Source organism: Grus americana, chromosome Z (genome assembly GCF_028858705.1).
Source record: "Grus americana isolate bGruAme1 chromosome Z, bGruAme1.mat, whole genome shotgun sequence".
Lineage (NCBI taxonomy): Eukaryota > Metazoa > Chordata > Aves > Gruiformes > Gruidae > Grus > Grus americana.
This window is the reverse complement of record NC_072891.1, coordinates 12,759,811-12,778,008: the sequence shown is the minus strand read 5'-3', so window position 1 is coordinate 12,778,008 and position 18,198 is coordinate 12,759,811. Positions and strand designations below refer to the sequence as shown.

At 40.0% G+C, this 18,198-nt stretch overlaps 1 protein-coding gene across 2 annotated transcripts in view; it reads left to right on the top strand.

The window, feature by feature from the left end:
- The first annotated feature begins 2,281 nt into the window (after positions 1-2,281).
- Positions 2,282-18,198, top strand: part of MTMR12 (myotubularin related protein 12) — a 35,195-nt gene continuing 19,278 nt past the window's right edge. The window contains exons 1-6 of one of the 2 annotated variants that reach the window (XM_054809997.1): positions 2,282-2,473; positions 10,864-10,918; positions 12,094-12,230; positions 14,019-14,091; positions 15,301-15,431; positions 16,097-16,190. In XM_054809997.1, coding sequence (XP_054665972.1) covers positions 2,414-2,473; positions 10,864-10,918; positions 12,094-12,230; positions 14,019-14,091; positions 15,301-15,431; positions 16,097-16,190 — 550 coding nt within the window. In that variant the 5' untranslated portion in view covers positions 2,282-2,413. Of the gene's footprint in view, positions 2,474-2,795; positions 3,926-10,863; positions 10,919-12,093; positions 12,231-14,018; positions 14,092-15,300; positions 15,432-16,096; positions 16,191-18,198 lie in introns of those variants that run through there. The other variant, XM_054809998.1, reaches the window with a different exon arrangement.

The following is an 18,198-nucleotide window of genomic DNA, read 5'->3' as shown; positions in this document are numbered from 1 at the left end:
ACTGCACAGAGGTCCATCTGGGGAAAGGGAAGATAAGCAACTGGCCTTTTCAGATGCAAATGTACTTTACTGAGGTAAGCAAACGTGCACGTGTGATAGCTTTATTTCGTCCATTCCACTGATGAAGTGGGGATCCAAATCCAGCCCTTAAATTCCAGGAAAAGGGCTTCAAATCCCTCCTGCAATGAGTTCAGCCCGGCACATTTGGCAGCCTGGGGAACAAACCCCAGGAAGGATCACCCCCTGTACATTACCAGGGACAGGACATGGGGCCATGTGGATATTTTGCTGTTGCAGAATAGTGATTATGTTCCAATTTGGGGGACGTAGGGCTTTTTTTGATGAGATGTTGAAGAATGAATTCCCATGTGCTGTGTGGGAATTAAAGCTCCTTTTGCACTTCCCATTGGAGTTAAGACTGGCCTGGTGTCAAAACACCCCTTCCTCTCCAATATGTGCTATGCCAGCAAGTAGCTGCTTTTTGCCTTAGTCTGCTGTAAACTTCAGTGTGTGCTTGGAGGTAATCCTGCTGTTGCCAATGTAAATTCAGATGCTTTAAAGATTTTTTTTTTTTACAGTGTTATTCTCTTTCTTTGGGTATTTTAATACACTAGAGAGCATGGAAGTGCTGTCCCAATTTTCCCCTCACCCTAGGTTTACACCAATGTAATCTCATGGGCTGTACTTTTGACCTATGCAGCTGAAGTCAGATGCAAAGTTAAGGAATGATGTGGAAACAGCTGTGGAATGAAACGTGAGCTCTTCTGTGTGGGATCTCACACCAGAATAGCCTTTATTGTAAAACTAATAATAAAACCTAATCTCTGAGTTTTCTTTTTTTCAGGCAGAAGGTGATTAAATCTGAAAGACTTCTCATTCCTTAAGACTGAAAATAGGGACGTTAATTTATTTCTGAATTAAAACAGTTACTCCATTTTATTTTTATAAATGCTCTCTTATGACTCCAGGTTCCTCTTTTTCCTTCTCGTTTAGTTTTCCTAAGTCTGGGTTTGGAGCAAGGTAAATAAAGGAAAGTATTACAAGAAAAAGAGCGCGCAATGTGAAAAGTACTTACCATTAATATTTGAAGGAGTTATTGATTTTTACATCCTATGGTCGACTGAAGTTGGTAAAACATGTTTCATTTTTGTAAAAATATTTCCATAAAGTCTACTCTGTATGCAAATTGTCACCTGGGTTACCATTCATCATTTAAATTGCTGGGTAGTGCTGCTGCATTGCCACAGGCAGTTCACAATATTTGCATTGTTCTGTATCCGCATAAAAGTTAAGCTTTTAAAAGTAACCTAGATACCTGGTAAACCTGATGTTTATTTACAGCTCTGATTATACAGTGTCCAAAGATGACATTCCAGGGAGGCTGCAGCTGTAACGCTTTAATAGACATTAGACAGAGGACTTCTTGGGGTGTATCAGCAGTCAGGTTTTAGAGGACTTTTTAGAGGATTATTTTAATGGAGAGCCCATTTTGTGTCATTTTCTTCGCACACCTCCTGCTGTAAGTAAACCCCAGCATCTCAATGCATTGTTTAGATTTTACTTGCATGGATACAACACGGGCATTTCGCAGCTGAGTAAAGAAACAGTGCTGTGGGTGCTTAAACCGAAGTGACGACTCGACCAAAGAACTGGCAAGAGCGGGCAGTCTTTGCAGTGGTGCAAAAAATAAGTGGCTACCCTCAAATGAAAAAAATTCAGTGGGAACCCGTTTAGCTCAAGCCGTGCAGGACATAGCGTGGTCACGCAAGGGCAGCCGGGCAGGACGCAAAGCGGCGGGGATACCCCCGGGAGAAACCCACGGATGTGGCTGCGCCCCCACCGCCGCTCGTGTGCCGCCGCCGCCGCCACCCTGCGTGGGTACGAAGCGCCGAAAAGCGGGTGTTCATCACCTGCGCAGGCACAGGTGCTTCAACAGCACCCGACGCAGTGGGACACCGGTCCCGGCCCTGCAGCAGCCACCCCCGCCCCAGCGGGCCGCAGGCCGCGGCTGCCCGGCCGGGAAGTACCCGCTCCCCGCTGCCACCCCGCCTGAGGGGGTACGAGAAACAGCGGCCCCTGGCGGCCAGGCCGGGCCGCGCCCCGATTGGCCTCCACCTCCTCCGGCCACCGCCCCGTCCCCTCGCGACCAATAGGAAGAGGGCGCGCTCGTGACTGACAGCAGCTATGCCCAGTGAGAACGGGTGCGGCGGAGAGGCGTTGCCCTAGAAATGTCGGGCGGGCTGGCACTGGGCGAGGGGTGGGGTTAGTTACGTGTGCCGGATACTGCCCTCTCGCGCTGCTGCCGCCGGCTTCTCTCCGCCGCGGCCCCCTTGAGGAGAAGCCCCTGGAAGCGGTGCCGCCGCCGGCCGGTGCCGCCGCGGGCTCCAGGGGCAGACGAGAGGCGGCAGGAGCCATGTTGGGCAGCGGGGCCAAGGCGGCCAAGCCCTCCTTCGTATCCTACATCAGCCCGGAGGTGCGGGGCCGGGCGGGCGGGCGCGGCCGCCCTGTAAGAGGGGGCGCCGGCGGCCCCTGAGGGAGCTGCGGGGGGACGCCGCGAGGGAAGGGGCCGCGGGAGGTGCGGGCGGGGGAGCTGTCAGGCTGCCGCAGCGCCGGCACGCAGGGCGGCAGGGAGCCCTCCGCGCCCCGGCGTGGGCCCGGCTGGGGGTCTCGTTGGGGCCGCGGGAGCTGCCGTGCGCGGCCGAGGCGAGCGGGAGGCAGCTGCGCGGGCTACTCCGTGCTGCCGTTCCCCTCGCCCCTCTCTCGGGCTTCACAGCGGGAGTTTTCCGCGGGGAGTCGTGAAGAGCTTGGTGGTGCGCCTGTGGGACGGGGATGTGGCTGTAGGCAGGGCTGGTGCGAGGGTTGTTAGGTGTGCTGTTTCGGGGATTGCGCGTCTGGTGCCTTGAATGTGCTTCCCCGAGAACGAGGTGGAAGCATCTTGCTTGTTGCTTCTGGAGAGAGCCGATAAAATGTAGTTGGCTGGTCAACTTTAAGCTTACTATTTTTCTGGTACTTCACTTGAATTGCTTTTTGTAATCAGTGGCCAGATGTCAGGCTCTCATTGTGACTGTGCAGCTTGTAAGGTGGGGCTTTCCGAACCTGTTTTTCTTAATGTCCCTTAACATCGCTACCAACGTGTGCTCTTTCTTTGTAAGCTCATTGCTTTCAGTTCTGTCTATGTGAAGCCCTGGGTCTCTTTCCTTAACAGCTTGATGTTGAACTCTTGGCTATGCATATCTCTCATTGTTCTTCCTGTTGTCCTTTCACTTATTTATTGAAACTTTTGTTGGCAGTCTGATTAGACTTAATTTACTGAGGTCATGTTGTTAGCAGATGGTATTAGATCAGTGTTGTTATTCAGTATTCCTTCATTGTTATTCCTGGTAAACAGCTGTTTTCTAGGAAGACCAAACTTGATGAAAACTAGCCATTTGTGGAGTTGGGTTTTTTTGCCTCCATAGTTCTTTGTAAGCTATGTCAAACTAGTTCTTAATTGTTCAGTTCTCTTGAGAGCTGCTTAGACAAAAATTTCTTCCTTATCTTGTTAATTAGTACAGATAACACTAATATAGTACACTGATAGGACATTGGAGAATCTGCTGGTTTTATTTTTCACTGAATCTGAAATAACAATGTGGAGTTATTATGGCTTAAGTCAGCTGTGCTGTTTAAAATTTATGTTCTTGTTTTGTGGTAGCAACTCTGGTTTTATATGTTGTTCAGCCCGGTGACTTGTAGTTTCATCAGTTTACTTTAACAGTTTTCTATCTTCCTTGTATTTCCCAGTGAAAATGAATGTAAATGATAGGTACGAATATTTCTGGAGTCAGCAAATATATCTTTGTGTGAAGTCAGTCTTTTACCTTAGGAACACATGCTGTACAAGTATACAAAAATGTGTGTGCTCAAGGAACTGAATTTTGTGAAGGTAAGAACTTCACTTATTGGACTTACTGAAAGACATTTCACTATTTCAATGAGCATGCTGGATGATTAAAGCTTGCTGGAAAAAATGGCCAGTGCAAAAAAGTACAAGTCAAATATATGTAGCACAGGATGATACCACATAACAAAGAGTACTTTAACTTGATTATAACTACAGTAATGTAACTCTTCAAATACAGTCCTGATGGCTGCAGGAAGAATAATGAAGGTATTTAATATTAGAAGGTGAAGCTCTTAATGAAATATCCTGAAGCGCTAGAGCTTACAGTCATTAATTCTTTATGTCTTCAAGCTCCTTTTAACCATCTCCTTTATGCACTTAGATTTAAGACTTTCATGGGCTCTTGCAGCAGGAGTTTTGAAATACAGACTTGACTTCTGTCGTAGAATTTTGGACCTTCAAAAGCTCAGTGAAACTCAGATCTGATGGCAGTAGCAAGTAAAGCGAGTTTAACTCTTTGCTGTATTGGGTATTACTCTCTTTTTGACAGCCTATGACTGCCTTAATGGGATGGTTACACAGGAAGCTGAAGACTTTAGTGAGTTTTCTGAGGAATAAAAATACAACTTTAGATATATGATGAAACCTGTGAGGCTATTTGGGGATCTGAAAAAAGCAAGTTGATTAGATATCCTAAAATAAGCAGAAATGAGCATCTCTCAAGGAACTGTATCTTCTACATTTCTGAAAGCAAATTTGCTGTATGTATTAACTTTCATGTCGTTGGGTTTAAAAATTAGGACTAGACTGATAAAACAGTGGAAATGCTTTGATCCGTCTTATGTGGAACATAGTTTGATCAAGTGGGAACTTTCCTTTCATCAAGACAGTATAACTGCCAGATGCTTGGGGAAGAGTGTAGGCAGCAGGTGTGTTTAATGTCATGCTTCTGGAACTGCTGTTTCCCACCTTTTGACAGGGTCTAGCAGAGAGACTTCATGAGCTTGAGGTTACATCTAGATAGCATTTGAGTTAATGGTGGATTTGTCTGAACTTATGGAGCCTTGCCTTGAATCTGTTTATGCTTCTGACTTGCAACAGGATTTTCTAGCAACCACTCTGCAATACAGAGCAATATAGTAGTGTTATGCTGTAGTTGTCCTTGCTTGCAACCTCCAGATTCATTGGCTTGTCCTTGTTTGCCTGTGAAGTTGTCTGAGACCTTAAGCTGCTGCTTCTAGGTTAACGGAGCCCTGCAACAAGAAAATGCAACAAGCAGACCTGAATTTTGTTCTAGACTCATCTTGTTTAGTCCACCCTCAGATACCTGAGGGACACACCAGGTAATGTTAAGAAAAACATAATTAAGTTAGCTTTAAACTGCTTTGGGGATTTGTTTGAATACGAAAAGAAACAGGAACTCTGTTCATGTTAATATATGGCAAGATAGAAGTAAGGAGTGAACAGAAAATACAGTTTATTAAAGGAGCAGAAGTGATTTCCGCCGTGAAATCCCAGAATGTCTGGAAAAGCAGCGTTTTTGACATCCAACTAAATATAACCTAGTTATGCTCTGCTATATGGAACCACAGATCAATCAATGGTCTGTTGAGAGCAAGACCGTAGGATGTTGATGTTAGTGACACACTTCCCCTCAGGACAGACTTGGCTACCCTGCAGGAAGTGGGGCGAATACTAGGGTATAAAGTCAATGTTTTGACATGTCTGATCATAGACTAGGAATATTTGTCTATAGAGACATAGAAACAGGAACCAGGGAATTACTTCATGTTATCTAACTCTAATATTTCAAAACTTAAAACATTTACAAGACTAACAAGCTGGATCATATCTTCCTTAAAAATCTTAATTTGAATAAAAATGTAGACATTAAAACTTGATTTGAAGCTTAATGTTACTTTTGGTGCATGAATTCTTAAATATTTCATGTTAATTCTTATAGAATATTAGGTCTTGTATTAGCCCTTAAACTTTAAAGCTTCATGCTGCTTGTCCCTGAAATCTGGAGTGTACCTCAGGCTGTTGAGTTATCACAGTAACTTGCATACCTCTTGTGCTTTGTCTCTCAAGTCGTGCATTGCTATTAGCTCATAACCACTATGAATACTCATTGCTTGTAAATCTTGGTACAGTATTATGTGTTCTGTAGTGGTCACTTCTAAAATAGTATAATGTTCCTTCTTAATTGGAGTGATGGAATTGAAGGGTAGCATAAGGAATAGGAGTTACCAAAGCAGACAGCTGGACTCTGGACTGACGTGGTGGAAGCTGGGCATTGAAGTCAGAGGAGATGGACAGGACAATGTAAGGAAGGAGGAAAGGATAAAAGATGAAAAGGACATGGAAAACATGCGCTATGATCTAATGGGCTATTGGAGCCATGAAAGGAAGGAAAACAAGCATTTAGAGATTATTTTCAGCACTGTTATTAAAGTGTAGTAAGTGTCTCCTCTGGATTATATGGCATACAACATGGGATTAGGCTAGTTCGACCAAGAAATAGTCTTTCAGAAAATACAAAGTAAGTGTTGTGGTTCGTGTCTGAATACAAAGTATATGCTAAACATGTCCACAGGTATTTCCTTTTTTGCATGAAATTCCATTGGAACTGTTAGACATAAGTCTGATTTATTTTACTCAGAAATACTTGTTGAAGCACCACAAATAACTTGCAAATATTTCAGTATACAGTTTGACTTTTACAACTGATAAAGATAAATGTATAGTTAAGGAAGCTATCTCAGCCTATCTTTTAGTGAAGTATAAGTAAATAAGAAAAAAAAGATGTTCACAGCAAGCCTCACCGTGATGTAGACCTTTCCTGAGGAAAGATTGCTTGTGGAAAACTACGTAACATTAGAATATCCTGTGTTCTCATAGTGCTACTATTTGTTGTCAGCCTTGAAAGAATGTGTTTCACCCAGTGCTCTTGAAACCCTGGAAGTAATAACTGGTTCCTTCATTACTTGAATCTAATAAACAATGTTTTCCCCAATATGTTTATTAAAAAATCTTGTTTTCTATTGTTGGAATTACCTCTAGCACAAATATTCAGCTATGGATGAATGGAATCATTACCATGGGGTAAGGTAGGTTCAGAGCTTACAGCGTGTAATTTGCAGCAGCAGACTATGCATGGTATCTCTGCTGAGAGTGATGAGCAATGTCCAGTATCAATAGGCCTGTCTACATATTTTGGAATAGTGATTAAAAAACCCCAAACAGTTTCTCTGATAAGATTGGAGTAATGTGGATGCTAGCACACAGGGAATGTTTTTAGCTTTTTACTTACTTTCTGTCTACAGTTGTTTACCGCCCTGTGGAGTAGGAGGCAGTGAATTGCTCTCAATTGTGGCAAGGCTCTAGGAGAAAGAGCAGGAATCATTTGGGATCCCTCTTCTGCCCTGACTCTTAGTTAGGACCCTGTTAATATAGCATAATTGCTACTTGATCTTTCTGCCTTAATTCAACATTGCCTCACATGTGGTGGCTCTTGTGCTTCAATGCTTGGGAAAGAGGTGTCTCCCCAGACAGATTTGGGAAATATATTTTAGCCCCTTAAAATACATGTTTTGGGGAGAGCTGAATGTAGTCCCTGGGTATTGCAAACTGCAGTTGTTTCCTATACTCGGGTAAAAAGCAAGAAGAGGAGATCAGCCTTTCCTTAAGAAAAACAGTTTCTCTATTGTGTTATCTCTCCTCTACTGAGGCAGAAAATCTGCAAGGAGCATGGTGTCTCCTTTCCCTGGCACTTCATGGTTTCATGGCGCTATCAACTGAAGTCAGTTTGAACTAACAAGAGGGGTGATGCATTGTAAGTTAGTATGGTGTGACATGTCAGCCTGCAGTTTTGGTATGGTTTGGTACTCTGTACTGTTATAATTGATAATTTTGGGGTGTTGCCGTGTTGCATACCACTGTGTGATAACATGGAAAAAGGAAAGTAGTGCAAAGTAAGCACACAGGTGGGAAGCATCTCTGAGTAAGAAGTTTCTAAGGCCTTCAGCAAAGTTGAGGTCTTTGTTTCTATAATTTCTGAGGCAATCCAAAGTTAATTTTCCTCATTTGCATGGTGTCCTATGGGTATCTCCTTTTAGCTCTTGCTGGTAGTAAGGTTTCCTGAGTTGTATCTTGAGTAAGAAGTGCCAAAATGCTGCTTGGGGTATTTGGAACCCAGAAGCTATGGATGAAGAAGTATCTATCTAGAGGCGTGCATGGCTTTCAGTGGTCATATATGGAAAGTGCTTGCATGCTTAACTTTAACAAATGGTCAGAGGATGAAGTTTCCTGAGGTCTGAGTGGATTTAGTAGCTTGTTTCTGTGCTCATCTGACCTGTTGATGAGCCAATTCCACTAACAATAGGCAGTAACAACAAAGCCAAATGTAGCACAAGTTCGGCCTTTCCAGCTGATCTTTTGAACCAAATTACCTCACCACGTAGTCAGACAAACTCAGGAATAAAAGGAGTGGGTCGGTGAGTACAAACTGTGTGACTGATTAAAGGAATGTTGAGGCGCATGCACTTCAGTGTCAGCAGGCTCTGAAGATCGTGTGTTGCCCCAAAACTGAAATCCACTAGAAAAATAAAGTTGAAACAGACTAAAGATATTAGCTAAACTTTTGAGTTCCTACACAACTTGCACTGACTTCTGGTGAGTTAACTTTTCATAAAGACCTTTGCCTTCTGTCTTAAAAGAACAACACAAAATGTGACATTTGCAGAATTTAATATATTTTAATATTTAATATATTAAATATTTTATATTTAATATTCTTCAACAATGTTCATGGCTTACATTCTAGTTATCTCTAGTGCATATGAATGAAAACTGTCTTTAGAATACTTATGATTTTATTACAGGAATATAAATCACTTTCAAATAGAATTCTTCTGGAGGCTCAGCTCTTGGAAGTTGTATATTGTAGGAATTCTACCTATAGTAAGCACTTCAGTGTCTGTGGGTTTTTGTCAGCAAAGAGTGAAAATGGACTTTACAAGCTGGTCTCAGTGTTTGACTGAGGTCTCTGTTCTGCTCTGATGCTATTTAATTAAAATTCTAATTCCTTTCAGGAGATAACCAATTTAACTTGTAACCAAAACCCAAACCATGTGTTCACAATTATTTGCCTCTATACACCTGTTACAAAAGCTTCATTGCATTTTAACAAATGGAAGTAAGCTCAAAGAACTTCTTTGGGGTCCAGGGTTTTTGTGTTTTGGTTTTTTGGGGGGTGGTTTTTTGGTGGGGTTTTGTTTTGTTGGGGTTTTTTTGGTTGGTTTTCTTGGTTTTTTTCCTCAGGTCTTATCTGCCAACACTAGCTTAAACTGGTACTCACAGCAGTAAGTATGAACATTCAGGCAGTGCGTATGCACAAACAGTAGTTACTGCATACCTTAGATATCTCCCAAAGTAAAAGTTTTTGGGAAAACAACTAGTTAGTATACTGCTTTACTGTTCTGTAGCAATGATTGTTGGCATGTAGTCTGTGAGCAAACAGTGTTGCATTTAGTTGCACACAAATAGTGATAGAAGGCATAGCTATAAAGGCACTAATAAAGCCAAAGTTTAGCTTAGAGCTACCAGTGGTGAAGACAGCATTGGGAAAATGTGTATGTATTTCTTCTCTGAATGCAGCAGTGTTCAGTTTGAGCCATGTTTGCATAGTAACTTATTTAGCTGACAAGCGTGAACTTTAATTTAAAATTTACTTGTACAACATCCAGACTTAGAAGTCAAAGGCAGCAAATTGTGGTTTGTTTTCTGCATTAGCTGTCAGCTGTCGTTACAGATTTCTTTCTTTACACCATGACCACTTTCATTTTATAACCTTTGCCTCTTCAACCTGTCTTGAACATCTCTGCTGTTCTCATGACATGGTTTCCTGGTGGTTTTACTTTTTCTGTGCAGCCTTCAAATTTTGTTTTGGGTCTTCTGAGTGTTGAGAGCAAATGTTTATATGAACAGCAATGGGAGATTATTTTTGCACTCTTGAGGGCTTTTGTTTCTCTCTGTATCATCCAGCAAAACTGTTATTGCTTACGTCTCCTTTTGATTACTTGCCTTGATTTGCAATATCTGACTCTGGATGCTGGTAACAAACTAAAATTAGCTTGCTTACTGCTGTGGCCCCGGGGGGGTTTCCAGTTAACTAATAGTTTTCCAGAAAGACTCCAATGCATGTGAAGTGATTCGGACTTGGAGGAGGAAGTTCTGAATTGGCTGAGCAGGAAGGGTGTAGCATGTCCTCTAGTTTAACAGTCTTTCAGCTGGAGATTTGAGCCCAACTATCAGTGCCTCAAGGCTAGAACAAGTGATATTGAGAATTTTATAGATTTGGTTTGTGCAATTTGGTTCCAAACTAAAAGGTATTCTGTGACTGCTTTTACCTCTTGGTTCTGAGATTCTGAAATCCCTTTCCCTATAATCTTGGTAATACTGCTTAAGTAACTTCTGTAATTTGATTGCAATAATACATGTAAGAAAATCAGAAACAGATAGTGAAGGATGAAGCTTGAAAAGCTTCTGTGAAGGGTGCATTAGAAACAAATTTAAGTCATGTGTGGAAAAGCTTATGAATGAACTCTGGGAGATGGTGCTGTAATACTTAGTTTTGCTTACCCATTTACATGTAACTGAGAGAACTTAAAAAGTATTGCTAATGCTTTATTTCTGTCACTTATACAAATAATGCATTTCCTTTTTTGTGTTTACAACTGTATGTAACTGACACTGTAGGTGTCAAGCCACTGACTTAATTATTTAGCTAGTAGACCACTGACCTTTAGTGGAAGGAGCACATTTCAAACTTACTCTCCTTAATTTAGGAAGCTTTTTCCTTAATTTTAATTTGCCTATTTGCTAGAATGTGAGGAATTTAAGATGGATAGTGCTGGTGTTTACAGTGTGTGTTGAAAGAATGATCTTTGCAGAGTGATAATTACTCTCTCTCCCTTTAGGAAATACACATAAAGGAACCCGTAGAAAAGGAGATGAGTCCTCACCTATTACCAGGTAACTGCTGTATCTTGTATCATTAGAATTAAATAACAAAAAATAATGTAAACAATATTTAAATACTCCCATGTCTGCAGCAAACACACATGTGACATCAGTGTCCTGAGTAGTAAAATAGAGGTTTTATTGTAACGACCCACACAGGTTGAAATGCTTTAAATACCTGTATCGGCATGGGTTGTTGAAAAAAATTATAAAACTTTCAATTTTTATAGAGTACAGTATCTTCAGGTAAGCTGAATGTGGACAACTGTCTATACTTCATTTTGCTCTGTTTCTTAAAGTTGGGTGGGTTTTTGTTTGTGTGGGAACTTACATTTTGGTTGCTCTGCTTCTACTGTGAGTTGCTTAGGCCTTTTGATGCCTCATTCACTGTTAAAATTTACTTTTATACAATTCTTTCCTTTTAAAAGATGTTTTCCAAGAACAGGAAAGATGACATTACTAAGATAAAATACAAGTAAAAGCTTAGAATAAACTAGTATTGTTCTGTTGGGGTTTCTGCACTTTATAGGAAAGACCAAGCGTCTGGCTGATGATACCTGTTAAAACCTGTTTTTACTTTCTTAACTTGAAGTTCAGTTCCTGCTAATTTTAAGATGACAACTTCAGTGACCATTATTTATGCAAACTTGTGTTTGAGAACTTTAAAATAGCCCTGGGACCTGTAAAATAAGCAACATCTTCAGTCAAAGCTATGAGAAATTAATTATGATGAACTTGTAATAATCAACTTGAATGTTTCCGCATTCTTAGAGTTTAGCAATAAGAAAAAATTGGAACAGTTTTCAACTTGTTTATTGACTGCATTAACTACTTTTCAGTGGGTTTTGTTGTGGTTTTTTTAACACACTCGTATGGCTGCTCTTTGCAACTCCATGCATTGTACTCCTATACTTAGAGTAGGCAATGACACAGATACCTCTGGTTACAAAACTCGTAAACGTTGCAACTGAACAATGTTCAGTCCATCTTGAGTAATGTTAATAACCTGGAAGTCTCTCAATGTACTGATTCCAGGAGCTGCCTCTTAGTCTTTTTGTGTAACAGTGATGAAATATCTTCAGGCATACACTTATGAGAAGCTGTCAGGAAGTCAATGCTGAGTTTGAGTTAAATAAATTCAATTATAATTGTCAGTTATGCCGCAAGTCAGTGTTTCTTTCATACAGGTGAACTGCTGCTTTGTGAGGCAAACACAGTATACAAGTATATACAAGAAGATGGGTCAAATCGTGGCACCTATGGGAAACTTGTATGCACAAACTTCAAGATTGCTTTCCTTGATGACTCCACTTCAGATGATAATGTAGGAAGACAAGTCTTCTAATTATGACCAAACAGGGTCTAAAGACATATAGTGTCTCCGACAAAACAATCATATCTTTCCCTTATATAAGGATACAGAATGAATATAGATTTATAAAAAGTTTTAATGGCTGCAGACTAATTTTAATCAGTCTGCATCTGCTTAGTCTATTCAGATCCTTCCTGAAGCTCTAACAACTATGAGTAAAAATGGCACAAGCCTGTATGTGGACTCTTACATTAGACATAGTTTATAAATTTATACCTTGTGAAGTGGTAATTTTGTGAAGCTTAAGTAAAAATAATTTGTTGTTTTGAAAATTAAATCAACAGTTTAAGCCTGAATTCTGACTGCTTATCTAGTAGCAATTGCAAAAGTGTGAAGGTGAAACATACTTCTAATGTTGTATAACATCTGTCTGACTTGATTTTGGGCTACATCTGCAGAATCATTTCAGGGCTGCACAAGACTGATGTTCAGTGGAAATGCTCTAGATAATTGTGTGGCTCAGTAAAGAATTATTCCATTCAAAGTCAGGTGTTGACAGCAGAGATTTAAAAACCTGGTGCTATTGAGCTGGTGAACAATAAAAAAGCTAAAAATACCCCAAATCTTAGAAATGAGTTGAATCTTTTTTCCTTTGGTTTAGGTACTCAAATTGAGCTGTCAAACACAAATTGTAATGCTGCTCCTTTTTTGATGTGCTTAAGCATCTGAAACAGTCTGGTCCATTTAGGTGATAAAAGTGAAGGAGAGCCTAGTATATGGCTCTTGAGTGCAAGGAGATCATGACAGTGAAGAAGAATAAGAATATGATTTGACACACATTGATTGTTGCAAGTTTCTTGGGACAAAATTTCAGGGAGTTTAAATGTTGAAGTAAGGCTTTTGCAGCCAAATAGGGATTTTTGGACCTTCTGGAATTAATTGGGACAAAGCTGCAGAGCCCTTTCCAAAGATCACGTGAGTTTTGTGCTAAAGTTGGTGGTGACCATGCTGATTTCTGTTCCCTCACGAACTTTAAGTCTTGGGTTTATAATAGACCAAGTCAACTATATCTCTCTTAACAAAAGTTCAGTATTGGCCACCTGATTCAGAGTAGTGCAGACCTGGAAATAACTTCACATCTGTCTTTGTGTAAAATGTAGTTTGCTGATGTAGTGTACATCAGCCTTCTGGTAATAATATTTAACGTAAGGATGTTTAATTGTGGCATCATTCAAATGTAATTTTTAACTCTGAGCTCATGGAATGATAAAAGTGAAGGGACCCCCAAATCACTTCAAGTTTGGCAAAACAGATAAGAGAATTGGGTTGTATGTGTCTTCATTTTACCCAGTGATAAATCTGACTGTTACATTGGAATATTCTTGGGATACTTGCTCTTTTAAGAGACATTCTATTTCCTGCGAGGTTCCCATAGCAAGGAAACTTGTCATAAAAGGGCTTGGATTACATAAAGTTACTGTATTTCCTGTTTACTGTAATAATTCTAGTTTTAAAAGTGACTCTCAATAGAAATGCATGCTTTGAAGCTATTTTAAAAATAAAAACTCTATCTACATTTCAGGCATGGCTGAGACTTAAGTAAAGCTGGATCTACAGTTTGTAAACTATGCCTGTGTAACGTGCATCTATTTTTAAGAACTGTTCTTCAGTGTTCTGCCTTACACAGTTTATAAGAATAAGAAGTAATGCTGATATTAAAATAGGTACTGAATACATCCTTTACTTGAGAAGGTGCTACTGCTTAGTAGTGAGACTTATAAGAATTTTTTCATGTCCTAGGAGCCACAATTTAAGAATAAGATCGTAGGAGAAAATGACATAACCCTGCAATGTGTAGATCAAATCTATGGAGGTAGGTCAGCTTTCTCCTCTTTGTTTAATATGCCTTACACTTTCAAGTTTCTCGTAGTGTTGGTGCTCTTTATGTGTACATGTACATCCTTTTTAGAAAACTGAGACTTGTCACTTTGGAAACTGGGATTGGGTAGTCTGGGAAAAACAGCTGCAGTTATATTTAATGATGAAATGACAGATAAGACTGGATTCTGATAGATGTCTTATCCTTCAAGCTTGTCAAAGTTACATTTTGATTAATTGTTGGTACAGATGAAACCATTCTGTCAAAATGCCATGATTCAAAGCAGAGAAGAGTGTACTGTGAAAAGTCTCTCATTAAGATTGATGCACAAGGATCTTCCAGTGTATTAACTGTTTCTATAAATATGAATGTAGTCACTTCACTTGAGCAATAGCACTGCAGAGCAGTACAAGTACCAAATTCCCAAACAATACTTTTTTTTTGTCTAAGGGAACTTTGTTTTGTGGGATTCATGATGTCTTCAAAATATCAAAGGAGATAGAAAATGAGGCTTTAATTTACAACTAATTCAATGAGTCTTTTACAGCAGGGCTTACAGGTATGCCTGTATTGCTAAAAATGGTAAATGAGAATGGGGCTGTTAATTTGTAAGTAGTGGGAAGGTTTTATTGAGAAACCTGACTTTGGACTAGTGTTAGAGTATTGAGTATTTATGAATGGTGGTGTGTATTCATGATGGAGTGGACTAGGGTGAGACTAGTGGAGCCTGGTTATGAACCACTATTTAGTTCCATATACAATGGCCTGCCTGGCAGTGCTTCAAGTTGCTCTTGGGGGATCTGTGGCAGTTAAAAAAAAAAAATGTTTTTTTTAGGAACTTAGAATGATCCCAGTTGTTTGGGGACTTTCCCTCAGGCAAAACTACTAAGTTATGTTCTTTATGCATCTCAAAACTTTGAACTTACTATGCAGTCAGAATGTGAACAGAAATAATTACTGACCAGCTGGCTTGCTGCAAGTTTGGTTTCTACCTTGCAGGAAGTAGTCTGAGTGGGTTTTAAAAAAGAGAGTTGAGTGTATTAGCACAGAGCTTGCTAGTCTGTTTTAGGATCCTTTTTTTGACTTGCTACAACTTAGGCTTGAATTAATTTTTTGAGAATTTTGAAAAGCCAGGCAGGGATAGCTTTATCAACTGATGGCAAAGTTCTTGTTGATACTTACTTAGACTTTTTAATTTTGCAGTTTATGATGAGAAAAAGAAACTTCTAACTGGACAACTGAGAAAATACCCAGAGAAGCTAATTATCTACTGTAAGGACCTTAGAGTATTTCATTTCTGCCTGAGATACACAAAAGAAGAGGAAGTGAAAAGAGTAAGTATAGTAACTTAATTTGTTTTTCCTTTTTTAAGCTTAGTGTTGGGTGTTTAATTGTGGGGATGAGGGAAGGATGAAGTTCGCCCTGAGAGATCCCTTAAACTTGAAATGTTTTCTGATCATTCTCAATTGAGAGAGAAAGTAAGAATTGGATTTCTAGCTAGTCTTACTCATTAAACATCATTATATATAGCAGTTAAAAAGATCGGATGCACTGGCTCTTTGAAGAAAACTGGAGCTTGAGAGTCCTACATGAAATTAGCTTTAGCTCGTGCAAACTTGTATCACAAACAGAACAGCTTTACAATTTTATTACATTTTAGACTTCAGTCTTTTTCATATGAAAGCAGTTATTTTCCTGATAACTTGGGATCTTTTGACAAGTTCATCTGAACTCCAAACTAGGAGCCCACTACCTTTATTTAAGTAATAAGAGTCATTCTGGAAGTTTAACAGATATAATACTTTTTGTTAAGCCAAGTAGGTATAGTGTCTTGCAGACAACAGAGAAGGCTTTCTAAAAGTTAGTTTTCAACTGTTGGGGATAGAACCCATTGAACAGTTTTGTATAAAATCTGGGAGAGAGGGGTAAAAAAAAGTCATGGTTTTTACACTGACAGTCTAAGTCTGTGTTTGGGTGTTAATTTTTGGTTCTTTCCTAGATCGTCAGTGGTATAGTTCATCATAGCCAGACTCCTAAGCTGCTTAAACGCTTGTTTCTGTTCTCTTATGCATCAGCTGCCCCAAATAACACAGGTAAATGTTTTTCTGGTTTTCAGTTCTATTTGTTGCATACTATTAGTTCCTTAAAAAGTCTGGGACACTTAGTAGCCGAGTTCATGCTCGGCTTGTGACTCTGTCCTGCTGGCAGATAGCATCAGAAGATTTGTTTTTAGCTTGTGATGCATTGTTAGACTTGTTGCTAAAAACTTCTTGCTAGATTGTGTACTCCTGGTTTCTGTGTCCCTCAATGCAGTTGCACAGAAGTTTTCCAAGCAAGAGTAGAATCACTGGATTGAAAACTTAGTGAGATCAATATATGCAAATGCTTTTCATGTGTTTGACTAGAGTGCTCTCATCTAGAAAATATTTTGCTTATTTTATCAATGTGTTTTTTTCTGTACAATTGCAGTGAACCAAACTTCCTGCTCTTAATTCTTAAATTATTACATTTTCAGTGGCATCTGACAAACTATTTCCCTTTCTACTCTTATTTGCAAGCAATCTGCTTCTCCCAGGCAACTGCAAAAAAAGCATAGGTTTGCATAGCAACATTCCAGTGGACATCTGACTTCCTCTTATAGCTAACTTATTACATAATCTTCCCACTTGATCAAGCTTGGCTGAATATTATAGTAAGCTCCAAAATTCAAGATAAAAAGTTGTCAGTGCACTTTCTAGCATTTCAAACTTCAGCTGAAGTAATAGCACTGTTTTGAATTAGGAACCTGATTCTTAATACACCAGGAACACCTGTTCCTTTCACAGAGGAAGTTTTCAGGTACCCAAGGTATTAGTCGGACACTTACCAAAATGTCTTGGAATTACAGAATCATCGAGGTTAGAAGAAACCTCTGGAGATCATTTAGTTGCGTTCCTGTCCATCTCCCCATGTTCAGAGTAGGTTTAACTACAGCAAGCTTACCAGGGTCACGTCCAGTTAGGTTTCGAATATCTCCAGGGATTGAAACTCTGAAACCTTTTTGAACAGCCTGTTTCATTACTTGACTGTCCTCATAGTGAAAAAGCTTATTATTATGTTTAAATGGGATTTTCTGTAGTTTTATCTTGTGCACACTGCCTTTTGTCATGTCACTGGATGCCACTGAGTCTAGATCCATCTTTACTCCCCTCCCCTGCTTCTGCCCCCAGGCAGGTGTTTATACACGCTGTAAAGCTTTCTTGCTGCCCTGTGCCCCGCTGAGCCTTTTCTTCAGGCTGAATGATCCCAGCTCTCAGTCTCTCTTCATATCAGGTGAGGGCTTAGAGCCCTTTAATGATCTTAATGGGCCTTCACTGGACTTGGTCCAGCAGGCCCATGCCTTTCTTGTCCAGTGCTGGACTCCCCAGTACACAGCATGCCAGGTATGGCCTCACCAGTGCTGAGCTGAGAATAACAATCACCTCATTCAATCTGTAGGCAATGGTTTTCCTAATGCAGCCCAAGAATACACTGGCCACCTTTGCTGCAAGGGCATATTGCTGGCTCAGGTACTTTCTGCAGGCTTCATCTGTAACTGGTGTTCAGTTTGAACTACAAACATCAGAAAGCCTGTAAGCTTTTCCAGGTAGAGACTAAGCAAATGTGGGAGAAGCTTAATCTTTATAGGAACTTGGAAGTGTTGTGGCAGTATTTTTTCATATTGTAATAACTGTCTTCATAAAGAATGAGACCTAGCTATTTATTATTGAAGTTGTTACAGGACAGACCATGTAGACTTAGGAAACTGGGTTTTCTGCCTTTTATGGTCTGATACTTTCAAAATCTTAACTTATCCCTTAGAGCTCATCAATAATATTCTGTTTCCAGCTGTAAATATTTCATCTACCTTATCTTCTTACAGTGGAGAGTTTCAACTTGCTATTGAATCTTCTGTGGAAATTCTAGCTCTGTTTGGTATTTCACTGTTAGCTGATGTTGCAGGATACTTAAGTATGATAGGTGTCTAAAACAATTGGTCTTACTCCATAAATTATATGGTTATTATACAGGATCTGAGGCTAAATCAACCTGCTCTTGTAACTGTTGCTGAGGCAGCTAGAT